This window comes from Bombyx mori, chromosome 3 (assembly GCF_030269925.1).
Source record: "Bombyx mori chromosome 3, ASM3026992v2".
Lineage (NCBI taxonomy): Eukaryota > Metazoa > Arthropoda > Insecta > Lepidoptera > Bombycidae > Bombyx > Bombyx mori.
In genome coordinates this window covers 110620-132321 of record NC_085109.1, presented here as the reverse complement: position 1 = coordinate 132321, position 21702 = coordinate 110620, and the positions used below count along the sequence as shown (strand labels likewise).

The 21702-nt window shown below is 39.1% G+C and overlaps 2 protein-coding genes and 1 long non-coding RNA gene across 3 annotated transcripts; 1 reads left to right on the top strand and 2 right to left on the bottom strand.

Annotated features, from left to right (window-relative positions):
* Window positions 1-375: 375 nt before the first annotated feature.
* LOC134200890 (uncharacterized) lies at window positions 376-1785 on the bottom strand. The gene is made up of 2 exons (XR_009975997.1): window positions 1517-1785; window positions 376-1393 (listed from the first exon to the last, which is right to left on the bottom strand). It is a non-coding gene; the product is annotated as an uncharacterized LOC134200890 (long non-coding RNA).
* Window positions 1786-3448: 1663 nt separating this feature from the next.
* LOC101738199 (uncharacterized) lies at window positions 3449-6123 on the top strand. The gene is made up of 2 exons (XM_004923875.5): window positions 3449-3913; window positions 4336-6123. The coding sequence occupies exons 1-2, from the start codon at window positions 3587-3589 to the stop codon at window positions 4708-4710; spliced, it is 702 nt and encodes a 233-aa protein (XP_004923932.2). The 5' UTR covers window positions 3449-3586; the 3' UTR covers window positions 4711-6123.
* Window positions 6120-21125, bottom strand: LOC101746093 (macoilin-2). Its single transcript, XM_038019009.2, has 10 exons — window positions 20892-21125; window positions 19028-19169; window positions 18105-18231; window positions 16689-16960; window positions 16432-16602; window positions 11315-11570; window positions 9369-9494; window positions 9065-9225; window positions 8564-8987; window positions 6120-8470 (listed from the first exon to the last, which is right to left on the bottom strand). The coding sequence occupies exons 1-10, from the start codon at window positions 20969-20971 to the stop codon at window positions 8340-8342; spliced, it is 1890 nt and encodes a 629-aa protein (XP_037874937.1). The 5' UTR covers window positions 20972-21125; the 3' UTR covers window positions 6120-8339.
* Window positions 21126-21702: the final 577 nt, after the last annotated feature.

Sequence of the window (21702 nt, the reverse complement as noted above, 5' to 3'; positions counted from 1 at the left end):
ACACCCTAGTCGGGCTATGTTTTATGACCCAAACTACACGAATAAAATAAATCTACTATAGTTGTAACTTCACGCCAAGGAGCTGGAATATCCTCATTGGATGCCAGGGCCCAAGGCAGTATGCTTCAGAATCACAATTCGTAAAGTTACATATTACTTGATTAGGTAACTTAATCACTAACATCTTACGGCCACCCTCAATTCAGTTAAATCGCCTAAGCCCCTTAACATAATATATATTATAATAGGTTGAGTCTTTTCGCATTATAGTACCTATGTATGAACTTGTAATAAAATCTCTTTGGCTATAACTATTTGTATCGGGCTGGTTTTGGTATCATTGAAAGTTTAAATTTTAAAGAAGATAATTCCAAATTCAAATTAGGAAAATGTGTGATTTTTATTCATTTTTCATACTGTTAAGATGAGTGAATCTAATGAAGAAATTCGATACATTTTAAAATTTTACTACAAAAAAGGTAAAAAAGAATGCGATGTTTATAGACTTAGTGCAGTGTCTGTGAAAGTAGCACAAATTCGGTTTAAGTGTTTTCAATCCGGAAATTTTAATATCAAAGATGCACGTCGCTCTGGTCGCCCTATTAAGGATAAAATGGATGCCATTTTTTTAAAAGTGGAGCAAGATCGGCATATCAGTACTTACGACGTAGCTAAAGAACTGGGAATTGACCACAAAAGAGTTTTAGCGCATTTGAAAAAAACTGGGTACACAAAAAAGCTCGATATTTGGGCACCTCACGAGCTCACTGAAAGAAATCTGATGAACCGTGTACACATTTGTAATTCTTTATTACGACGTAATGAAACCGAACCATTTTTGAAGAAGCTGATTACTGGTGATGAAAAGTGGATCACGTACGACATGAACGTGCGAAAAAGATCGTGGTCAAAGGCAGGTCAGGCTTCACAGACTGGCGAAGCCCGTGTTAACTCGCAACAAGGTGATGCTGTGTGTGTGGTGGAATTGGGCAAGCATTATTCAATGTGAGCTGTTACCACCAGGCAGGACCATCGATTCTGAGCTCTACTGCGAACAACTGATAAGTTTAAAGCAAGAAGTGGAGAGAAAGCGGCCGGAATTAATCAACACAAGGGGTGTGGTTTTTCATCATGATAACGCATGACCTCACACATGTTTAGTCACTCAGCAAAAATTAAGAGAGCTTGGCTGGAAAGAGTTAATGCATCCGTCGTATAGTCCTGACATTGCACCTTCAGACTTCCACCATCGCAGATTTCCACCTGTTTCGATCTCTTCAGAATTCTTTAGGCAGTGTCAGGTTAACATCATGAGAGGACTGCCAAAACCAATTGTCGCGGTATTTTGATCAGAAGCCCCAAAATTTCTATAGAAATGGGATCATGTCCCTACCTACAAGATGACAAAAAGTTATCGAACAAAATGGTACCTACATACTTTAGTTAAATGTAAATAAACTATATTAAAAGAGGGTGGATTTTTTTTTTAAAAATGCGAAGAAACTTTTTCCCTCACCTTATATACACGATTGTACCGGTCGTCTTCTCTTTTAGGCCACGAAGACTTGATAGTGATACGGAGTCACTAATTAGAGGGTTATTTTCTCTCATATAACTTACTGTTTAGCATTTTTGCTCCAAAATCCGCCTTTTTCATATCATTTAGCCAACATAAATTAATTCATAAAATTTGATGTCAATTTCAAAATATGGTTTGACATAAAACAAACACTAGCAAGAGTATTTATGATAATTCATGTTTCAATTTAAGATTAGTCCGCTTTCATTTTGTAAATATCAAAGAATTATATGAAAAATTGTCCAAAGAACTAGAATCCAGGCTTTTAAATGCAAATGCAGTTCGTAATAGTGGCATTTAAATTGGAGGCCAACATGATTATCTGTTAGCCTCCAGCCTGTTAGTTCAATACGTACTCAACAAATGTTCACGATTGACTTCCACGGTGAAGGAATAACATCGTGTAATAAAAACCAAACCCGCAAAATTATAATTTGCGTAATCACTGGTGGTAGGACCTCTTGTGAGTCCGCACGGGTAGGTACCACCACCCCGCCTATTTCCGCCGTGAAGCAGTAATTTGTTTATATTACTTAAGTAAACTCTTAACCTATCTTTTTTATGCCTTCATAACGATAGATAGGAGGATGGAAAAAATGTATTTGGTCTAACTTTACGCGAATGCACATTACTTCATTTTTTTTTTTTTTTTTTTAATTAAACTGTATACCAATTAATTGATCCTTCAGGATTTATAATTGTTTTTTTTTACGATTAAATATAGTTTACGCATGCGCAGTACACATATTTTGCATACATTTATTCAACTAATACAAATAGTTAATTAAACAAAAAACAAGTAATTTTGAAAGAGAACAAACGTGTTTTATATAAGAACAATCGATAATGAATATTTACGAGTCATTAAGGATGAAAAAATATTCAAAATTGCATTAGGGGGCTAACTTGTAGGTATATTTTTAAATATATTTTTTAAATAAATAAATGCAGAACAAACAATTATTAACAGTGAACAATGAAGAACAAATGATGAACAAACGAATTAATAGAAAATAAGTAGAAAATAGGAAAAAAAAATTTTTTGAGGGGCTAACTTCATTCTCCTGCCGGCTTCCGGATTTTCATTTCATTTTATTATAATTATGAGGACATAATAATAATAAAATGTACGTAAGGGCTTATTTCTAGCAACATTAACCACAATTAACTTATTTAATACTGTAAATAATTATAAGAGCGATTATCGATTTCTAAGAAAACAATTAACAACTTAATTTTAGCTGCAGAAAAAAACAGATTTCTCTTAAACCTGGGTGAGAATATAAAAATCGTTTTCTGAATATGAAACGATATTTCTTTGTCTATCAAATTAAGTTAAAACCATCATGACAGAACAACTTTTTTTAGGGGCCCAAACGCCCATAGAAAATGGGCATTGTCCTTTGTATACTATTATGATTGTATTTTATACTTCTATAATCACAAATTTCGCCAAGACTACACTATAAAAAATATTAACAAAGACAAACAATATTTAATCTATTCTCAATTTGACGACGTCAAGAACAAAAGTTTGACAATAAATACCTATAGTATGCATGCGTGTGTGCGTCAAATACATTATATGTAGTGTGTGTAATGTTTTCTTTATTGATTTAATGTATCTTTTATGCATTATTTTTAAAAAATGTTAGCATTGTGCAATTCTTCTCTATATTCTCTATAAGTGTGAGAAATTTCATACTCCTCCGTCCGCGCAATTTTTGTAAAAAGGGATACAAAGTTTTTGCTTCACGTATCAATATATAGATAATAAATATTATTTCATGGTTTCCACCATTGTTATAGAAAGTTTGGGTGTATAGGCTACGTTGTTTTTGCCTGTCACATGGACGAAACAAACTACGTACGTAATGTCAATTAAAGTCAGTGTCATATTATGTTGTAGGTATAGAACACCTACCAAAATAAATAATTATTTTATGAATACGAACTATATCTTTTATCTCTTTAACATTTAAAATTACTAATGATTTAAATTACAAAATGCGTTGGAGTGAAGAGCAAACACATCAGTTCGTTAAAACATACTTAAAACATGAAAATCTCTGGAACCCGAAGCATGTCAACAATAGACACGCACAATATAGAATGAAATCATATAAACAAATACTTTCGGATTTCAAAGAACTCACCGGGATAGATATGAATGTCTCAGATTTAAAGATTAAAATAAAAAATCTGAGGTCGACATACACTCAAGAAGTAAACAAGATTAAACAACGTTCGAATCAGAACTTCAAGTACAAAACAAACCTAAAGTGGTTTCATGACTGGCACAAACGTACCCAACAGAATGCTGAAGTACAAAATGTATGTTATATTTGGTATATGTAAAATCTTACCTCTTAAACTTAATAAAATCAAATTACTTTAAAGTATGCATGTCAGTCTTATATATTGTAGCTTTTCCAACTATTCAATTAGAAAATAATAGTATAAATTTTAACCACAATGCACTACAACAGTGTACTACTATATTTTCTCACCTCAGTAAAGTAATGTTAAGACTATGTATTACTGTTTATCAGGTAGAATCTGTATTCCAATAATGCAGCTCACTTCATATCTCATGGTGGCCCATATTAACACGTAATTTGATTTATTGCCAAATAAATGGGAGATCCCCGCCATCTCAAAAATACATCACATATACTATCTCAAAATCATACTTCAATATTTTATTATTTTCAATTAGGACTATAAAGTGAATTAATACTTATTATGTACTCTAGGAGTCAGAGGAGCCAGATGACTCTGAAATATGGCTTGAAACAGAAATAAGTAATGAGAACTCTGATATTAATCCATTCTTGGATGAAGAATACACATTCATCAAAGTGGAACCAAATGACTCATTGAAAATAAAAGAACCATGTCCTATAGATTCTAAAAAAATGAAATGGAGAAGTCAAAGCACAGAAAATTCTGAGGACACATTCAGGGGTAGTATTGACTCCACTACCCCAAAAGAAGATGAATTTGACATTTATGGGAAATTTATTGCATCACAGTTAAGAAAAATGGACCTCCAGAAAGCTCTCAGGTTACAACTTGATATACAGAGCCTCATCAGTGAAGCAAGGATATCAGACTTGGCTGGGAAATGACAAATCTAAAGTTTACCCAACATTTTGGATAATTCATTCAGGGCATCATCTTAGTCAACTAGAAATATATTGATAATATTATTTATATTAAGATAACAAGAACATTATTAGATTTTGCATATTGAACACTATCTACACAATTACATTTGTAAAAACTTAGTGAAACTTCATAATGGGCAGACTGATGCAGCACTGTGATCTGTGTGAATGTGAGTGAATACTGTATACCACATGGGTCAAATTATTTCAATACCTGTAATGAGCACTAAGCAAATTTGAAGTTCAACCCTCCCAATGAACAGACTCATTAGACCAGCAACACTGGCTATTACATGATGGTTTAGGTTTGAAATTCAGGCCGAGTCGGTACAAAATAATACATTGAATCCAAGTTTATGTCCTTAAATTGTCCTTACTTTCAATGTAAATTGGAGGGGGATCTTACAAGCACGATCTTAACTTCTTCAGAAATTCTGCCAAAATCTGGAACCTTTAAGGTCTTCTATTGTGGGTTAAAAACCAGCCAATATTTTTATAAAAGAAATACATTTGACACAAATGTTCCTTCAATATTCAAATAGCATTTTAAAACATTATTGCCAAAATATATTGTTACACCATAAAATGATACTTACATTTGCAATTAAATATTGTATTATTTAGGTTAAGTCAGTGAATATGATATACCTTCTTTTCATAAGAAACAAATTTCTTATGAAAAGTCAAATTCAAAAATTAGATGGCATGATTTAAAAAATGTTTCTAAACTTAATTCAGAAGTGTCCATCTTAAATGTTGACAACTTTAATAGGTTCTTATGACTAAATGATACCAAACCTAAAGCACACCACAAACAGAAGTAACAAAAATCTTACATTCTACTAACCAGTACTGCATGTCAGATATCTGCTGTGATAGTGCTAAACGCAAGACCTAACAAATGTAATTGTATTAAATTTTATACTTTAAGAATCTATCAAATTATACTTTTTGTTATAATGAATATAGCATATGTTGTAGTCACCTTAGTACAATATTGGAACAAAGAATAACTAAGACAGGGACAGATAATCAGATACCTACCAATCTTCGAATTGAACACATTCACGAGAGACTTGCACATTAAAATAATTAAACTGTGGAATAAAAATCGAGCTAACAAAATGTATAATTTTGCGTAATTACCAATGTTGTGGTATTGTAAGCTTTGAAGGGAAGGTACCAGCATCCCGTCTGTTTTTGCCGCAAAGCAGTCATCCGTTCGTTTGAAAGATGGGTCAGCCGCAATACAATGTACGGACTGGGGATGGCGACGGCGCTGGACGAGGGAGGATGTCGGGAGGAGGCAGTGTCGGTGCGACAGTACTTGCACTGCACAATTAATTGAAATAGTAAATAAAACGAAATGCTAAACCTGATTGTTTTATTGCTGTACCAGCATCCGTTCACTTCGCAAACCGACACAGTGGACGTCCCGCGCGGAGGACCACTCTGCCGGTGCTGTCCGTTGTCACCGCTGCGTGCACATTGCGCTGCGTGCACATTGCGCTCCGTGCACATTGCGCTGCGTGCACATTGCGCTCCGTGCACATTGTGCTGCGTGCACATTGCGCTCCGTGCACATTGAGCTCCAGCACTATTTTGTTAACAAAAATAAAGAATTTCGTCCCTCACTTTGTCTTTACACTGTGATGACGTAGGACAATTCTGTTACACGACACTGTTAATCTCCGGTTAAATCTAAAACTAAATTAAGTAAGTACCTTTCACAATCACGTTACAAACAAAAAGGAAGTTGCACTTCGAGGGTAGTACAGTCTGCAAGTAAAACTTAAACTACTGTTAGACGCAGGTCGGTGGACGCAGTCTGCAGAATACTTACAGCCGTGTCGTGACCGACCAGCCCGGCCCCTCTGTGCTCTGGTGCTATTTTAACTTTAAATCATTTGTATAATAGTAATGTGTATTTGTCAAATTCAATTATTGGGTGCTGGTAGAATTATAACATTAGTAGGAAATTTGTGAATTCATTTCACACAGTTACTACAAAAGAGATTCTATGTTTGTAATTTTTCCAAAAATTAAGAATAATAGGGTCAAATTTATCTGGTGAAGTGAGTGTCGTGATATTAGCAGCGGAGGGCCGGGAGAACGTCAGGGCCGCTCTGTGTGCCAACAGACAACAATGACGTTTTATCGACAGTAAATTTGACGAATATCGGATCTTGAATCCATTTCCAAAACAGAATCTACATTTTCAATTATAATAATTTCCTACACATTTTTCATTTTGACATTAAAATATGAAAGTCAAAAACAAAATGAGTCAATACCTGTAAAGGTGTTAAAAACTATATTAATTGGCGACCGTCAAGTTTCCTTCGTTCGGAAAGTACGTCCGGACCCAGGAGCCCCGGCCTCCGCGCTGGGCTCGCAGTCTACTTAGTCGACGGGCGACAGATTAATGGGCAGCATAATCCGGCTTCGGAAAAAAAGTTTAGCTTTTGATCGAAATAAGAAATAAAAAATAAAGTTTTTCCCGCTTGAAAATCACATAATGTCGCGCCACCTAGTGTCTCTAGTGTCTTGCGCCGCAGAATGTCAGCAAAACACTTTTGTCTTGTCACACATCGAGCTAGAGAATCCAAACCCGATGGCAGCGACATGACACACGACCAGAACAAGCGTCGTGCTGAAGTATTAGCTACATGCAGATGTGGTGCCGGCGCCGAGGCCGCGTCCGACATGACACGCATGTTGTTTTAATTTCGTTTATTGAAATAAATCCTAGTAAAAAAAAAACATTCCCACTTTCGTTATAAAAATCAGATCTATCTTCCTCAATAAAACGAATTGAACAATTATTAAATTCTCGATTAATTAAAATCAAGTTCCACGTTCCGCGGCCAACACGACCGGCGCGACCTGGCCCGGGACTGCGAGCCCGCGCTCGCGAAAGAAACCACAACAGTCGGCCTAATAGACGATTTAGATTTTAAATTTGTACAATTCGTATCACATAAATTTGAAAAGAACACGTTAATTCGAACCGCTTTAGACACAGAAGACAGGATTGCCATCAAGCATTACGTCCGTCCCGATTCGCATTTCAGCAATTCTGTGTCGACAACATTATGAAGACGTAAGTGTGCACCCGAGCTGTGTGCGGGCGCGGTGCGGGCGCAGTGCGGGCGCGCGCGCGGCCGCTACGCCCAATGAGTTTATCAATACAAATAAAGTTGAAAGGTGTTCATTATTAGTTATTACTTTTTGTAAGAAAATAAAAGCTCTGTAGCGACGTAGCACCCACATGTCGGTCGCGGGCGCGCAGCTCGAGAGCGCAGGACGCCGGACGAGAGCTTCTCGATTCTTAAAAATAATCATCAAATACAACAAAACAGTGACTTTAGCACGCGACAACAGTTTGGTACAACGAAATCAAATGAGGTCCGTGGGCCACAGTCGCCAGGCGTCCCGCGGCGCGGCCGAGTTCCGCGTCGGCTTCGGCCTAATGACTATGGAGACAAACTTAAACTTTGTTTTAAAATGAATGTTCAGAAATCACGTTCGGTAGAATTTTGAGCTTTCAGCGCGCACGAACGGCGAGTGGCGTCGGTGCTCACGGGCGCTCACACATCGGAGGCGAGCTGTCGCGGCATGTACACCGGCGCCGCGGGGTCCAGCACGAACTCGGGCGGCATCACCGCCACCATCTGCGCCTTCAGCTCGGATATCTCCTTCTCTTGTCGGGATATCAGCCCTAGAAATTAGGGCAGGTTCAGACACCCACGGTAAGCACTGATGGCTCTGTTCAATTTGGTTAGATTTGAAATTAGAACATAAATGTGCGCACCTTCCTGGATGTGCATGTTGCGCTTGGCCTCCCCCAGCGCGGACAGCAGGTCCAGCTTGACGCGCGTCTCGGCCGACAGCGCGCGCTCCAGGTGCAGCGCCCGCTCCTGCAGCGCCTGCAGCCCCGCGGCGCCCGGGCCCGCCGCCTCCAGCGCGCGCAGCTGCTCCGTGGCGCGGGCCAGCTCGCGCTGCAGCGCGGCCAGCGAGTCGTCGGCGCGCTGCAGGTCGCGGCGCAGCGCGGGCAGCTCGGCCTCGGCGGCGACGCGCGCGCGCTTCTCGTCGCCCAGGCGCCGCTCCAGCGCCACCTTGTGCTGCAGCGTGGCGCGGCGCTGGCGGTCGGCGGCCAGCAGCGCGCGGCGGGCGTGCGTCTCGGCGGCGCGCGCGCTGTCCAGCTCGCAGCGGGCGCGGCGCAACTCCTCCAGGCACTGCGGAGGCGGCTCGGTGAGGGGGGCCCGCTCGAGGGGGTCGCGCGTCCCCCGCGAGCGAACAGTTTTACACTGACCGTTTCGAGTTCTCGATCGCGTTCTCGTTCCTTCTCTCTGTCTCGTTCCCTCGTTTCTCTTTCCTTCTCTCTCTCCCTCTCTTTTATACTGTTATATTCTCTGACTTTGAAATTATCCTTTGTACTTTCTAAGTCTTTATCTTTTGATAAATGTTCTCTAGCTGAAAAAAAAAATATATAAATTAAAAATAATCATTCGCCAGGAAACAGTGGTGGTGTCGGTGGGTGCTGCGGCTCCGGGCAGCAACTACACCAGCGCGCTACATACAGTCAGTTCTCGAAGCTGCCAATGCAAAGGGCTCACCGTGCTCTGTTCCCTTATGACTATCGATGTTGTCCTTATCCTTATCTCTGTTTCTGTTTCTTCTTCTCTCTTCTTTTAATGTACTACTGACCTCTTTTTTTTCAAATTTAGAAGTTTTTCCAGCTCCTGGAGGATGACAAAATTATTTGCTTTAACACTTCGTTATTAACAGAAACAAGCTTTCGATTATAAATTGAGAAACCAACAATAATAACAAAACTGGTCTAAAGATGCCGCTTCTTGTGCCTAAGCTTATATGTACCTACAGTATTACAGTAAAGTAAAGTGAATACTTTTTTTTTGCCCTTTTGTAATCCCTCCCCCTACCCTCTATCAGCACTATATGTTTAACATCTGATGATCTGATGGCAACTACACGTGCTTTACACGTGGTAAAAAAACTAAAACAACGTGATGGTAAAACAAAAAAATGTCGCCGGAGCAAAAACTTTGAGAATCTTATCTGTCAATTTGCGGGGTAAAATTCTCGATTGTGCAAGTTAAAAGGGTAGACCAGAATTGGTTGATGTACCGGCGCCGAGCCAGTTCCGTAGTTATGCCGGTGAGACGGATGAAGCCAGTGACCCATCCGTTGAAATATTATTACTGATAAGTTCGTCGAGTTAAATAGTTTAAAAATATTACACTGTAAAGAACAGTCTAAAAATATATTTTTTTGTGACGACCTCCACAGTGGAGTCCCGGGCCGCGGTGCGGCTGGCGTAAGGCCCTTCTGTCGAAGTTTACAATCGCACGCAATCCCCGAGGGACTCTGCTCCTGTCTATAGATGGCGGCACGGAGCGCGCTGCGGAACTGGACACCTCTTTGGGTCGGGTTTTCAAGTGAAGTCAATTGAATTTTCAATTCAAGCCTCACTTCTTCTTCAGCAATCACTGGTGGTAGGACCTCTTGGGAGTTCACTGGTGGTAGGACCTCTTGGGAGTCCGCACGAGTAGGTACCACCACCCTGCCTATTTCCGCCGTGAAGCAGTAATGCGTTTCGGTTCGAAGGGTGAGGTAGCCGTTGTAACTATACTGAGACCTTAGAACTTATATCTCGAGGTGGGTGGCGCATTTACGTTGTAGATGTCTATGGGCTCCAGTAACCACTTAACACCAGGTGGGCTGTGAGCTCGTCCACCCAGCTAAGCAATAAAAAAAAAAAAAAGCCGTTAAGGACACAGAGTTCCGCTTTCACCGCGAAGAAGGATTATTTTGTATTGACACCGCAATTCCAAGGATTACCTTGCAACCTCCCGCGAGTATTAGAATTCTAGGAATTAACGTTTAGAGCGAACTCCAGTATCGGAGTCATTTCGAAGATTAAGTCAAATTGGGGTCAAGAATCCGGGAGTCCTCAACAAAGCCAAGCGGTACCCAGCTACTGAACAAAAATTTGTTTTCAAATCTCATGTCCGGCCTCGAGTGGAGTACTGCTCCCGCCTCTGGGCCGGGGCTATGCCCAAATACCAGCTACTTCCATTTGATTCCATAAAGAAGAGGACTGTTCGGGTTGCCGATAGTCCCGTTGTCGCAGATCGCTTGGAACCTCTGGTCCACGGAGGAAGTTTGTGTTTGTACTTTGTGTTTTGTACCGTATATTCCATGGTATAGTTCAATATAATTCCTCCAGCTCCTTTTAACCATCACAGCTCCCGCTACCAGAGTACTACCCGCTGCAGTGCGTTTCCAAATATATTTGTTGCCGCGTATCATCCGGCTTTGAAATGATTTCCCCTCCACGGTCTTTCTACCGCTATGACCGAAATAAAATTAGTTGATTTATCTGCGATTAGGATCAACTGGAATGAAAATTGAATACAATCAATGTTGGATACTTACTAAGCCACGACCAGTAACTTTGTGTCAATTCCCCACACTCGTGCACTTCGACGCAAACTAAATGATTGTGATTCAAAATAATATTATAACGTTTACAGATTACCTTTACTATGATCATGTTTGTGTTCATCGTCAGTTGGCGGGACGAGGCCGGCGGGCGAGCCGTTACTAAGCGCGTGCGCACTGGCGGGCGCGGCTGCGGGCGTGGCGTGCGTGCCGGCGGGCGTGCCGGCGGGCGTGCCGGCGGGCGTGCCGGCGGGCGCGCTGGCGGACGCGCTGGCGGGCGCCCCTGCGTGCGGACACTTGTCTCGTTCGCGGGTCTGCGTCTGGTTCGCCAAGTGCTTCTCTAATCTCTCTAACTGTAATATCGTCGGCTTATTGCAAGAACTCATTAACTGCAAAAAATCACTAAATGCGTTTTTATCTATAATGGGCTTATTTTTGCATATTCTACAAAATGCAAAAACACACTAATTCCTAGCTGGCCAATTTTAGCCGTTACGTCTTTGGTAGAAAATTGATAATTGCAACTTTGGAAGTCAGGCATTTACAAAGATTCACTAAGCAGCACTAGTTATTTTTATTAAATGGATAATTATTTGTAAACAGCATACATTACATTACAGAACTCATTTTCAGCATCTAATTAATTTTATCAAAACAAGTGTAGTATAATATAGCCTAAAATTGTATTTCGATAAAATTCATTATTTACATTTAGTTAGTTTCTGTTATGAATCATTTCATCACAAATGCACAATAAGTAATCTTAATGATTTTTATCGATATTAATATAATTTAAATCATAATATTAAGATTTCCATAAAATCATTTATTCTTTTACATTATTTTTTCATTTTGTTGATGGCATGATTTTAATAAGTTAACATCGATTAAAATAACATAGTAACTTCTTGCAGGCTATGTGGTTCCTCGATTGTAGTTTAGTGAGTTATATAGGGTTTGTTGAAATGCGACAAAAGAGCTTGTCTAGGGAACATGGGGCATAGGACGAACCCGGGTGAGGGTGGGTTTGCGCGGGACGAAAGAGTACTGCTTCGCTCGGTCAGTTTGCGGCGAGATACGTTGATTACCACGCCTGTTATAGAAGTTAATGATTTCTGACAAAATGCAACGAAATTAATGTTTCAAACAAGGACGAGGAAACAAGATGTTGGAGCAATTGAAGTTCCGAACAACCTTCACATAACCTAGCAAGCAAACGCCTGACCTACAATAGTGTCATTCTTTCCACACCTGTAAAAGACGTTAAATGATACACTGGAGAACGGGCAACATCGTTATCTGAGAATCATACCAGTGGACTACGATTGCCAACTTGTATTTACTGATAGGATGGTTGGTATGGCGTAGGGCAAGCCCGTACGAGTTGGTACCACCATCGAAGAGAAGCAGCCGTGCGGTTTGGTTTGAAGCGTGGAGCAGCCGTTATATGGAACAATTTAGATTTAGATTTCGGGTCTCAAGATAGGTGGTGGCATTCACATTAACACCAACCTTTTTTTATATTTTTTTAGAATTGAAGGGTTACTGGTGGCCCGGAGACCTTTCCAGTTTCACCAGGACATGTGGGGTAGCAAAGGCTCAGCCAAGAGGGGTGGGATTTGCTAACAGCCGTCCAAGCGCCTCCGAAGAAGAACTAACAACTCAAGAGCAGCTGCTTCGCGAATAAATCTACTACCGGAATCACGACCCACTAAGAAGATCCGGCGAGAAACTCAACGAGCTGATGCAAAAGCGTAATCAGTTTCTGTTATGCTTAATGCTATACTTAGTTCAAATTATTCACCTTGAGGTGATTGAACATAAGTATTTAGAATTGGGCCACACACATATTATTATGGAGGTCGATATTATGCATAGTGCTATCGAGAATCAAATGCGTCTTATGCTAATTTTTTCTCTGATAGACCTCTGTAATGTTTTAAGATTGGCTAGATTGAACAGAAACCTAAACAAGAAAAAAACAGCAATGAAGCCGTATGAACCTATGTAATGAGCCACCTTGATATCTTGAACCTAAAAGAGTTGAGAAACAAATTAATGCTTAATAAGTCAATTGTAGGACAGAAGCTACAGTCGTTGAAAGTTAAATGCTTCAAGTTTGGAAAAACCGGCCTAACATTGTTCAATTTAGGTATGACTACGTTTCCAATTTTAAAGACCTAGCCTGCAGAGCTAGACCATTGGTATAATAATATACCTGATAAAGAAGGTCCAAATTATCTTAATGAAGAAGAAACCTTTGATACATATATTTTTTTACCTAGATGTTTTTTTATTTGTTTTATATTTTTGTATGGTGTTTAAGCTCAGTTCCTAATTTTCATTAAAAAATACATGATTGGTTGATTGACTAACAGGGAGAAGAAAATTATTTTTAGTTTATTATTGAAGCCGTCGAGGCCTAAAGGATAAGACGTCCGGTGCATTCGTATATAGCGATGCACCAGTGTTCTAATCCCGCAGGCGGGTATCAATTTTTCTGATGAAATACGTACTTAACCAAATATGTTCACGATCGTCTTCCACGGTGAAGGAATAACATCATGTAATAAAAATCAAACACGCAAAATTATAATTTGCGTAATTACTGGTGGTAGGACCTCTTGTGAGTCCATACGGGTGGGTACCACACCCGCCTATTTCTGCCGTGAAGCAGTAATGTGTTTCGGCTTGAAGGGTGGGGCAGCCGTTGTAACTATACTTGAGACCGGCGGGTTTGATTTTTATACACGATGTTATTCCTTCACCGTGGAAGTCAATCGTGAAGATTTGTTGAGTACGAATTTCATTAGAAAAATTAGTACCCGCCTGAGATTCGAATACCGGCGCATCGCTCAACACGAATGCACCGGACGTCTTATCCTTTAGGCCACGACGACTTCAAACTTAGAACTTATATCTCAAGGTGGGTGGCGCATTTACGTTGTAGATGTCTATGGGCTCCAGTAACCACTTAACACCAGGTGGGCTGTGAGCTCGTACACCCATCTGAACAATAAAATAAAATAAAATATTATCGAAAACTTGAGACTGCGAAGTTGTCGTGAGTACTTGCCAATATTAGCTATTGCAAGTTTTTACGTCAACTGTTATGAAAGAATTGTTATTGATTGTTATGTAATTATTGGAGTTTACTCCTTTAGAATCGATTTACATATATAGGCCCGGGGTATGAAAATTATGGGGACCAAAATCGTACTAGCATGTCACACGAAATGCGTTATGCGCCTGATTGGCTCCTGATTGCGTGATGCGTGCGCGCGCCAATCAGGAGCCAACGCGCGGCCGCGTTATCGCAGGTGACGCCGGGCTGCTGCGCCGGCAGTCCGCCACAAAGCCTCGTACTGATCGCGCGTTTCTCTCATTATTGTATTTTCATATATTTGTTAGTCGTTTGTTTTGTGTCTCGTTAATTTGTTAATAATCTGTAGTGTATCGTGTTGTCGTAATATAGAACTATTTCTCGTATTGTTTCGTTTAATTTTTTATATCCAGTAAACTCCAGTCGTGCGTCGGAGCGGACACACACACTTTTTTATTCGTTTTTGTTTGTTTCAATAAGGTTTGATAAGTATTTTGTTGTTTTATTTTAATTTAGGAAATAATTAATTCACATATCAAACCGACTTACAGTAGCCAGAAGTCATTAAGTTTTAGTTTTGATTTATAAATAATATATAATTTTATATGACTACCGACTCTCACTTGTTTTAATTAATATACATATTAAGCAAATCCAAAACATTCAATTTTTCTCACTTTAATAATGTATTAAGGAAAATATGGGCTAATCAACATAACCACTAACTAATTCCAACTAAAATGCCGTTTTCCCAAAATAATGAAAATGTCACATAATGACTTCTTGCAATAAGCCGACGATATTAAAAGAAATTTTCTCAATTCAGTGGAACATTTTGTAGTCGTCGTGGCCTAACGGATAAGACGGCCGGTTCATCGTGTTGAAGCGATGCACCGGTGTTCGAATCCCGCTGGCGGGTACCAATTTTTCTAATGAAATACGTACTCAAGAAATGTTCACGATTGACTTCCACGGTGAAGGAATAACATCGTGTATAGTCCCCGGCACGTAACTTGGCAAGAATCGTCAGATGCGCAGAAGTCGTTTTTTAGGTCTCTTTGGTTGTCAAGCGGGACGCGGGGAAAGACGTAGCACCGTTCCGAGCGCGCGATTGGTGAGTCAGTCGACCCTCCCCTCCCGCACCGCGCCCACGTTCCGTTCGGTCCTGAGTACACATGCGCCTACTAAATTGTAGGAACCCTTTGTTTATATTGAGTTTTTGTTACGAGTTGTTATTATTGTTTTAAATTTAGTTTTTGTTACGAGTGTTATTCTTTTAAATTTGTTTGCAATGCCAGGACCAAATACCAATGACCGTATAGTCGATTCAGTCACTGAGCGCTTTATTATTTACGCCACTCTTCATTTATTTACAGCGACTCTTCGTTATGTCAACGATGAGGAGCCAACTCCTTCCACCAGCTCAGGTGCTACCATAAATTTAATCCAAGGGGTAGCACTATTAGAAAATGATAGTGACGACGGCGACACATAATTTTTAATATGAAGTATATTTTTTTAATTAAACTTCTTAACTTTTAATTGTATTTTATTTATAACACCTAATACACTTCACGAATTTCTCTCTTTTCTTTAACTTTCTTCTAAACACACAGGCTTAAAAACAAATTATGGCAAATAAAAAATTAAATAAAATAAAATTAAATGATATGCGGGCAATAAAAGTGACCATTTTTTGTTGCAATGTGCACTATGCGTGACATTACCCCCACTACACCAAAACCTTGCCAACTTACGTGCCGCTTACTATAATAAAAATGAAACCCGCAAAAATTATAATTTGCGTAATTACTGGTGGTAGGGCCTCTTGTGAGTCCGCGCGGGTGGGTACCACCACTCTGCCTATTTCTGCCGTGAAACAGTAATGCGTTTCGGTTTGAAGGGTGGGGCAGCCGTTGTAACTATGCGTGAGATCTTAGAATTTATATCTCAAGGTGGGTGGCGCATTTACGTTGTGGATGTCTATGGGCTCCAGTAACCACTTAACACCAGGTGGGCTGTGAGATCGTCCAACCATCAAAGCAAAAAAAAAGGGGAAAAAAAAAACTTGAGACCGCTGCTGTCTATTATAGATGAGGTGGTGTATTTACCTTAAAATGTAGATTGGCATGTTCGAGTGGACAGTGTCCGTTGATTTCTAGTTTGCCATTGCGACGTCGCAAGGAGCCGTTCATGTGTTTGGGCTCGGCGGCGTCCGGCGCGCCGGGGGACGTTCCCGTCGTACTCGACTCCGCTTCTTTGGTAGAAGACTGTGTTTGACTCTAGGGTGTTTTATTAGAAATGTCTTTAAAATTTGGTACAACATATAAAGGATTTGTTTGTATCTAGAGCGAGTCGTCGGGCCGACCTGGTGAGGCGCGAGCTCGGGCAGCGCGTCCCGCATCAGCTGGAAGTAGAAGTCGTTGAGCGCGCGCACCTGGCGCTGCCGCCGCAGCCGCAGCCGCTGGCCCACGTAGGCCTTGACCCCCACGCCCAGCGTGACGGCGGGGTAGCCCACGCAGTGCGCCGCCAGCGGCCGGCACAGCTCGCCCCCGCGCTCCCCGCCGCGCAGCGCGCCCTCCACGTACACGGCGGCGCAGCACATGGCCACGGTCGGCACGCACACGCCCTTCTCCGCGACTGTGCGGTCACGCTCTCCGTTAATTGCTATTCATATCCCTATTTACACTGAGGATAGGTTACCGAGAAAGCTGTATTAAAGAAAATCTCTGATTTACCTATGTGAAGCTATTTACAACGAAATAATCAAATTTTGTACTCAATTCAGTGATTTACCTTAGTAAAACATCTTATTATTATTCTTTTTGTATTTCCTACCTAAGCTGATAGCCTTGAGAGGCTATATCAGTGTCGCCTTAACTAGTAGGTGACTCCCGGGGCTCAAACCTCATGACGTTGCTAACACTAACCCTAGCAAGAGCCGTGCTTCGCAGAATTTACCACCGGATCGGAAACGCGATCCACTGTGAAGATCCGGCGAGAAACTCACGTGGGCTGTGTCTGAGGGTTAATTTACTCGTTGAGCCCTTCGTCGCAAGCGACAGGTTCGACGGGAACAATGACCGGTGCTTGAGGTACCCAAAAACACCGTTAGTGGATCGGGAGGATCCGAAATGACGTGTTTAGGGCGACGTCGACTGCTTTCCATTCTGTCCGCAGGATCGGGAATGAAACATCTTAAAATAGCTATCCAAGCCTACCAAAGGTACTGCACTCGTGGAAACAAATGTAGGATCCGTTATTCTCTCGTCATTACGTAAAGACGTAAACGATCCAATATTGTCTTTATTGTTTCGAAAGATATAACATTTCTTTTATTTTTTTTCAGTATTATTTGACACATATTTTACACAGACTCCAAAAAAGCTATAAAATTTATAACTTATTTATTCTGAAAGGTACACTCGCACTCTTGGTTGTAAATATAAGTTTTTTTCGCTCACTTTTTCACGAACTACTTTGCGTCTGCGTATGTATATGTATGCCATTTGAAGGATACGTATTTTCATAAATGTATATTGTATGTTATTGTATTGTATATTGTATGGATATTGTGTGTAGCGTTGCGAAATAAATTATTTTAATATGTATATATATGTCAATACGGAATATTATGGAACCATATTTTTGTAAATTTTCAAATTGGGTCATTTTTAAACCATGTGAAAGCAAAATCGTGTAAAACAAGATAGGAAATAATCAATTTTATTTTAATGAAACCCTATCTCACTTAAACAATGCAGGACAAACTGATGGTACTTACATGTGTACCACACGTACTGGACCCACACATAGGTACTTGCAGCAAAAAATATATACTGCACCGGGATGAAGAAGAAACATATCATGTCTGAAGTTAAGGCTACACATATGAAGAACATTGAAAATGCCTGGAAAACAACAAGTTATGATGTTTAACTGTATGTTTGTGTACATATAGGCTTATGGTATCTTTTCTTATGTTTTTATTTTATTTTATTTATTGAATGCTAACATGTTTAAGCATAATACATTCCAAGTAACACATAAACTACTCTCCAACAAAAAGCCAACACAATTATAGGTACTGGCTGCAAGCTGTCAACAATGCCAGTATAAAAGTCCAAAGAATACTTGCTGTTCAAATTATTTAGCTCCCAAACTAGTCTATTGAGAGTTGCATTCTTACCAAGGTTATTGTAGTACCTAGGACACCTGAACCATGAAGCCCTTGTCGTCATCAGTGGCATGCATGGTATGATTCCTATATAACCCAAAGCTCCCACCAGATAATAGTCTCTCATTATTAATTGGCAGATACTATATTCTGATCCCCTTAATTAATTTCAAACACCCCCCCAATCCTATCTCATATAAAGCAGTGATGAGCTTCAGCTTAAAGAGTGTAACTTTATGTGCTGATGGTAAATTTTTTAAAATTTCTTTAATTTGATCTCTATGCTAATTATACTACATATGTCTTACAGTTAACTCTATGTTTGGGATTTTGTTAGTAAGTATCCTGTTGCCTTTGTAGACAGATCAGTTATACAGCTGGGGTGGTTAGTGTTGCTCATGAACATCAGCACTGCCAGGGTCACAGCCAAGTTGCAGCCCACCCTATTACACCCTATTACACTACCTGTATGTCACAATAGCATTACAAGTGTGGATTGTGGTTTTAATGTATGAAAAAATACAACTTACAAGACCCTGGTACTTGTAGGAGTCATAAACTGATCTCAGCATCATCCAGAAGGGCCAGAGGAACTCGAATCTAAACTCCAGCATGTAGTCTACCATCACTACTGTCGCCCACAACATTACAAACTTCAGATATAACATGGAGCTGCACAATAAATTACAATATCTTTATTAACCAATTAAAATATATGTTATAGGTAATTCTAATAACTATTTATTATACTATTTTAGGCTGACAGTGACAATAATGAAAATGTTACGAAAAACAACAAACATTATAATAGGGTAAAAGCAACAACAGTTCCATTAATCTCTTAAATATTACATTTTTTTATCACATTTTAATATTTTATGCATTTTTGTAGTCTATATTCAATATTGGTAAAAATTCACCTACTCCTGGAGAGCATTACTCAAATAACACACAACTAATAGCCTAGTAAAGATAATAATAATCATTACTAGCCTAGTAATAATAATTTTATATTAAAACGACTCAACTCAAAAAATGTACTCACAAAGATATTTTACAAATAAAAGTTAGAAAGAGAAGTATTTTTTTATAAGTCATAATTGCCAAGAAATATATTTTAGTTGAGGGTATGCTAGTTTAGGGGTGATATGGTATGATTTTTAGTCATAATGAATATCGACACTTGAAAGGCAAACGTGACTAAGCGACAATAACTGCTTTGTACATAAATGATAGGTAATAACCATATTCGATGCGAAAAAATATATATATTTCTAGGTCTATTAAAATCATTTCAATCCTACAGCTACTAGCTAGATTCTACTACAGCTAGATTCGTTACAATTTTTTTTTTCTTCAGGTATTTCAACTTTAAATTAGTCTACTGTAAAGTTCACGCATTGTCGCTTAGTCACGTTTGCCTTTCAAGCGTCGATATATAATACCATTATGAGAAGGTCATCAAAACCATCTTTTAAATAATAAAGTAATGTAATGTAATAATGTAAATTAAACAATAATGTTAATTTTCTAAATAAAAATGAGTGGGTATATTTGCTCAGTATGCATTGGTAGGTCATTACTAATCATTTTTGTTTTGGGATTTGTTTTTTCCTACCTATTCACCTTGAGCAATTATTCTAGATAAGCCGAGCGAATAGTTAAGCTCACTGGGCTCAAAACTGACGATGTTATTAACACAAACCCTAGCAAGAGCCGTGCTTCACAGAATCTACAACGCAACCCACTAAGAAGATCCAGCGAGAAACTCAGTGGGCTTACTAATCATGATGAACAAACTTAGTATACTTGTTGTTGATGGTCTATAGTTGAATATAATTTTATATCTGTACATTACTGTTATTCTCTAAAATTGCTAGTAGTTTTTGTTGTAGACAAGTGATGAAGATGAAGTGCATGAATTAATGTTTTTCATATAATTTGCTATTAATGCAATTAATGAGTATGATGAGTTTCATTAATTTGTAGTAAAGCTAAAGTACGAATAACTTCTGTCACAGCCAGTATTTGGGCTATAAAAGTAGGATTTAGTGAATAAGTAGAAACGGAATACAGATGGAAACACTGAAGTGAAAACTTACTGTGACTAACTTGTTTACTTTTCAATGGTTTAATTTAATAACTATAGTCTTGTTAATAAGCTATATTATGACGGAGTCTTGTCCAACCAAGTAAATAAATAAAAATACACATAAACAGTAATAATTTCACAGTTGTCGAGTGGAGACGACTTACAGCCGTTGTAATAAAGTTCTACCCACAAACAAGCAACAATACTTTAATTTTTTATATATTATGAAATGGCTCGAATATTTTATTAGTCTTGTAATATTCATATAGCTTATTCTAATATTTTCCAAAGAAAATACTCACTTTCCGTACATTCCTTCGGTAATTTTAGTGCGCTTCATGGGGCGCCGGATCTTTCCAGGTTCGGCATTTCGCCGCTTCATATTTTTTATCCACGGTGTATAGCTTAAATACAGGCTTTTGATTTACGGTACTAATTTAAATATATTCATTTAAATCAACAATCATTAGCAAAATAATGTCTTTTGTTGTCAATCAGCCTAACCAACCATCCATTTTTTTAAGGGGTTTTAGGACCTGGTAACTAGGACCTTTAGAAAGTCTTATTGGTTTTTTGGCGGGAACATGAGGAGTGAAGTTGCGTGATTTGTTTTATTCGTCTATCTTCCTCCCTCTATGATCTCCTTCCTCCTGATATTCCTCGCCCCATTGATCTCAAATCTTTTCTTTCCCTTGTCAACTCCCCTTTCGTTTATATTCTTAGTTCATTCATCAACCATAATAATATTAAGCTGTAGTTTGTCTGTCTGTTATCGAACTAACCCCTGTATATACATGTTGTATGTATATTGTATGTATATTATTTTAGGTAAATCAACAGAGATCCTGTCATCAAACATTCTTAGCTACTCACATAATTCTTAGTGAATATCTGTGACCTTGCTCGTTCACGAAGCCCGCTATAGAAAGCAGAGTATTAAATACACTTGACATTGGCGAAATCTAAAAGGAAACGCCATAAACCTAAGAGATAGATAGATAGATTTGTTTTATTTTGTCTATTACGTATTTCTTCAGGTTTAAATATGTAATAACGGTGGTTTATGAACTGTTTAAATCTGTGGCAGTGCACAAATATGGGAAAATGAAACAA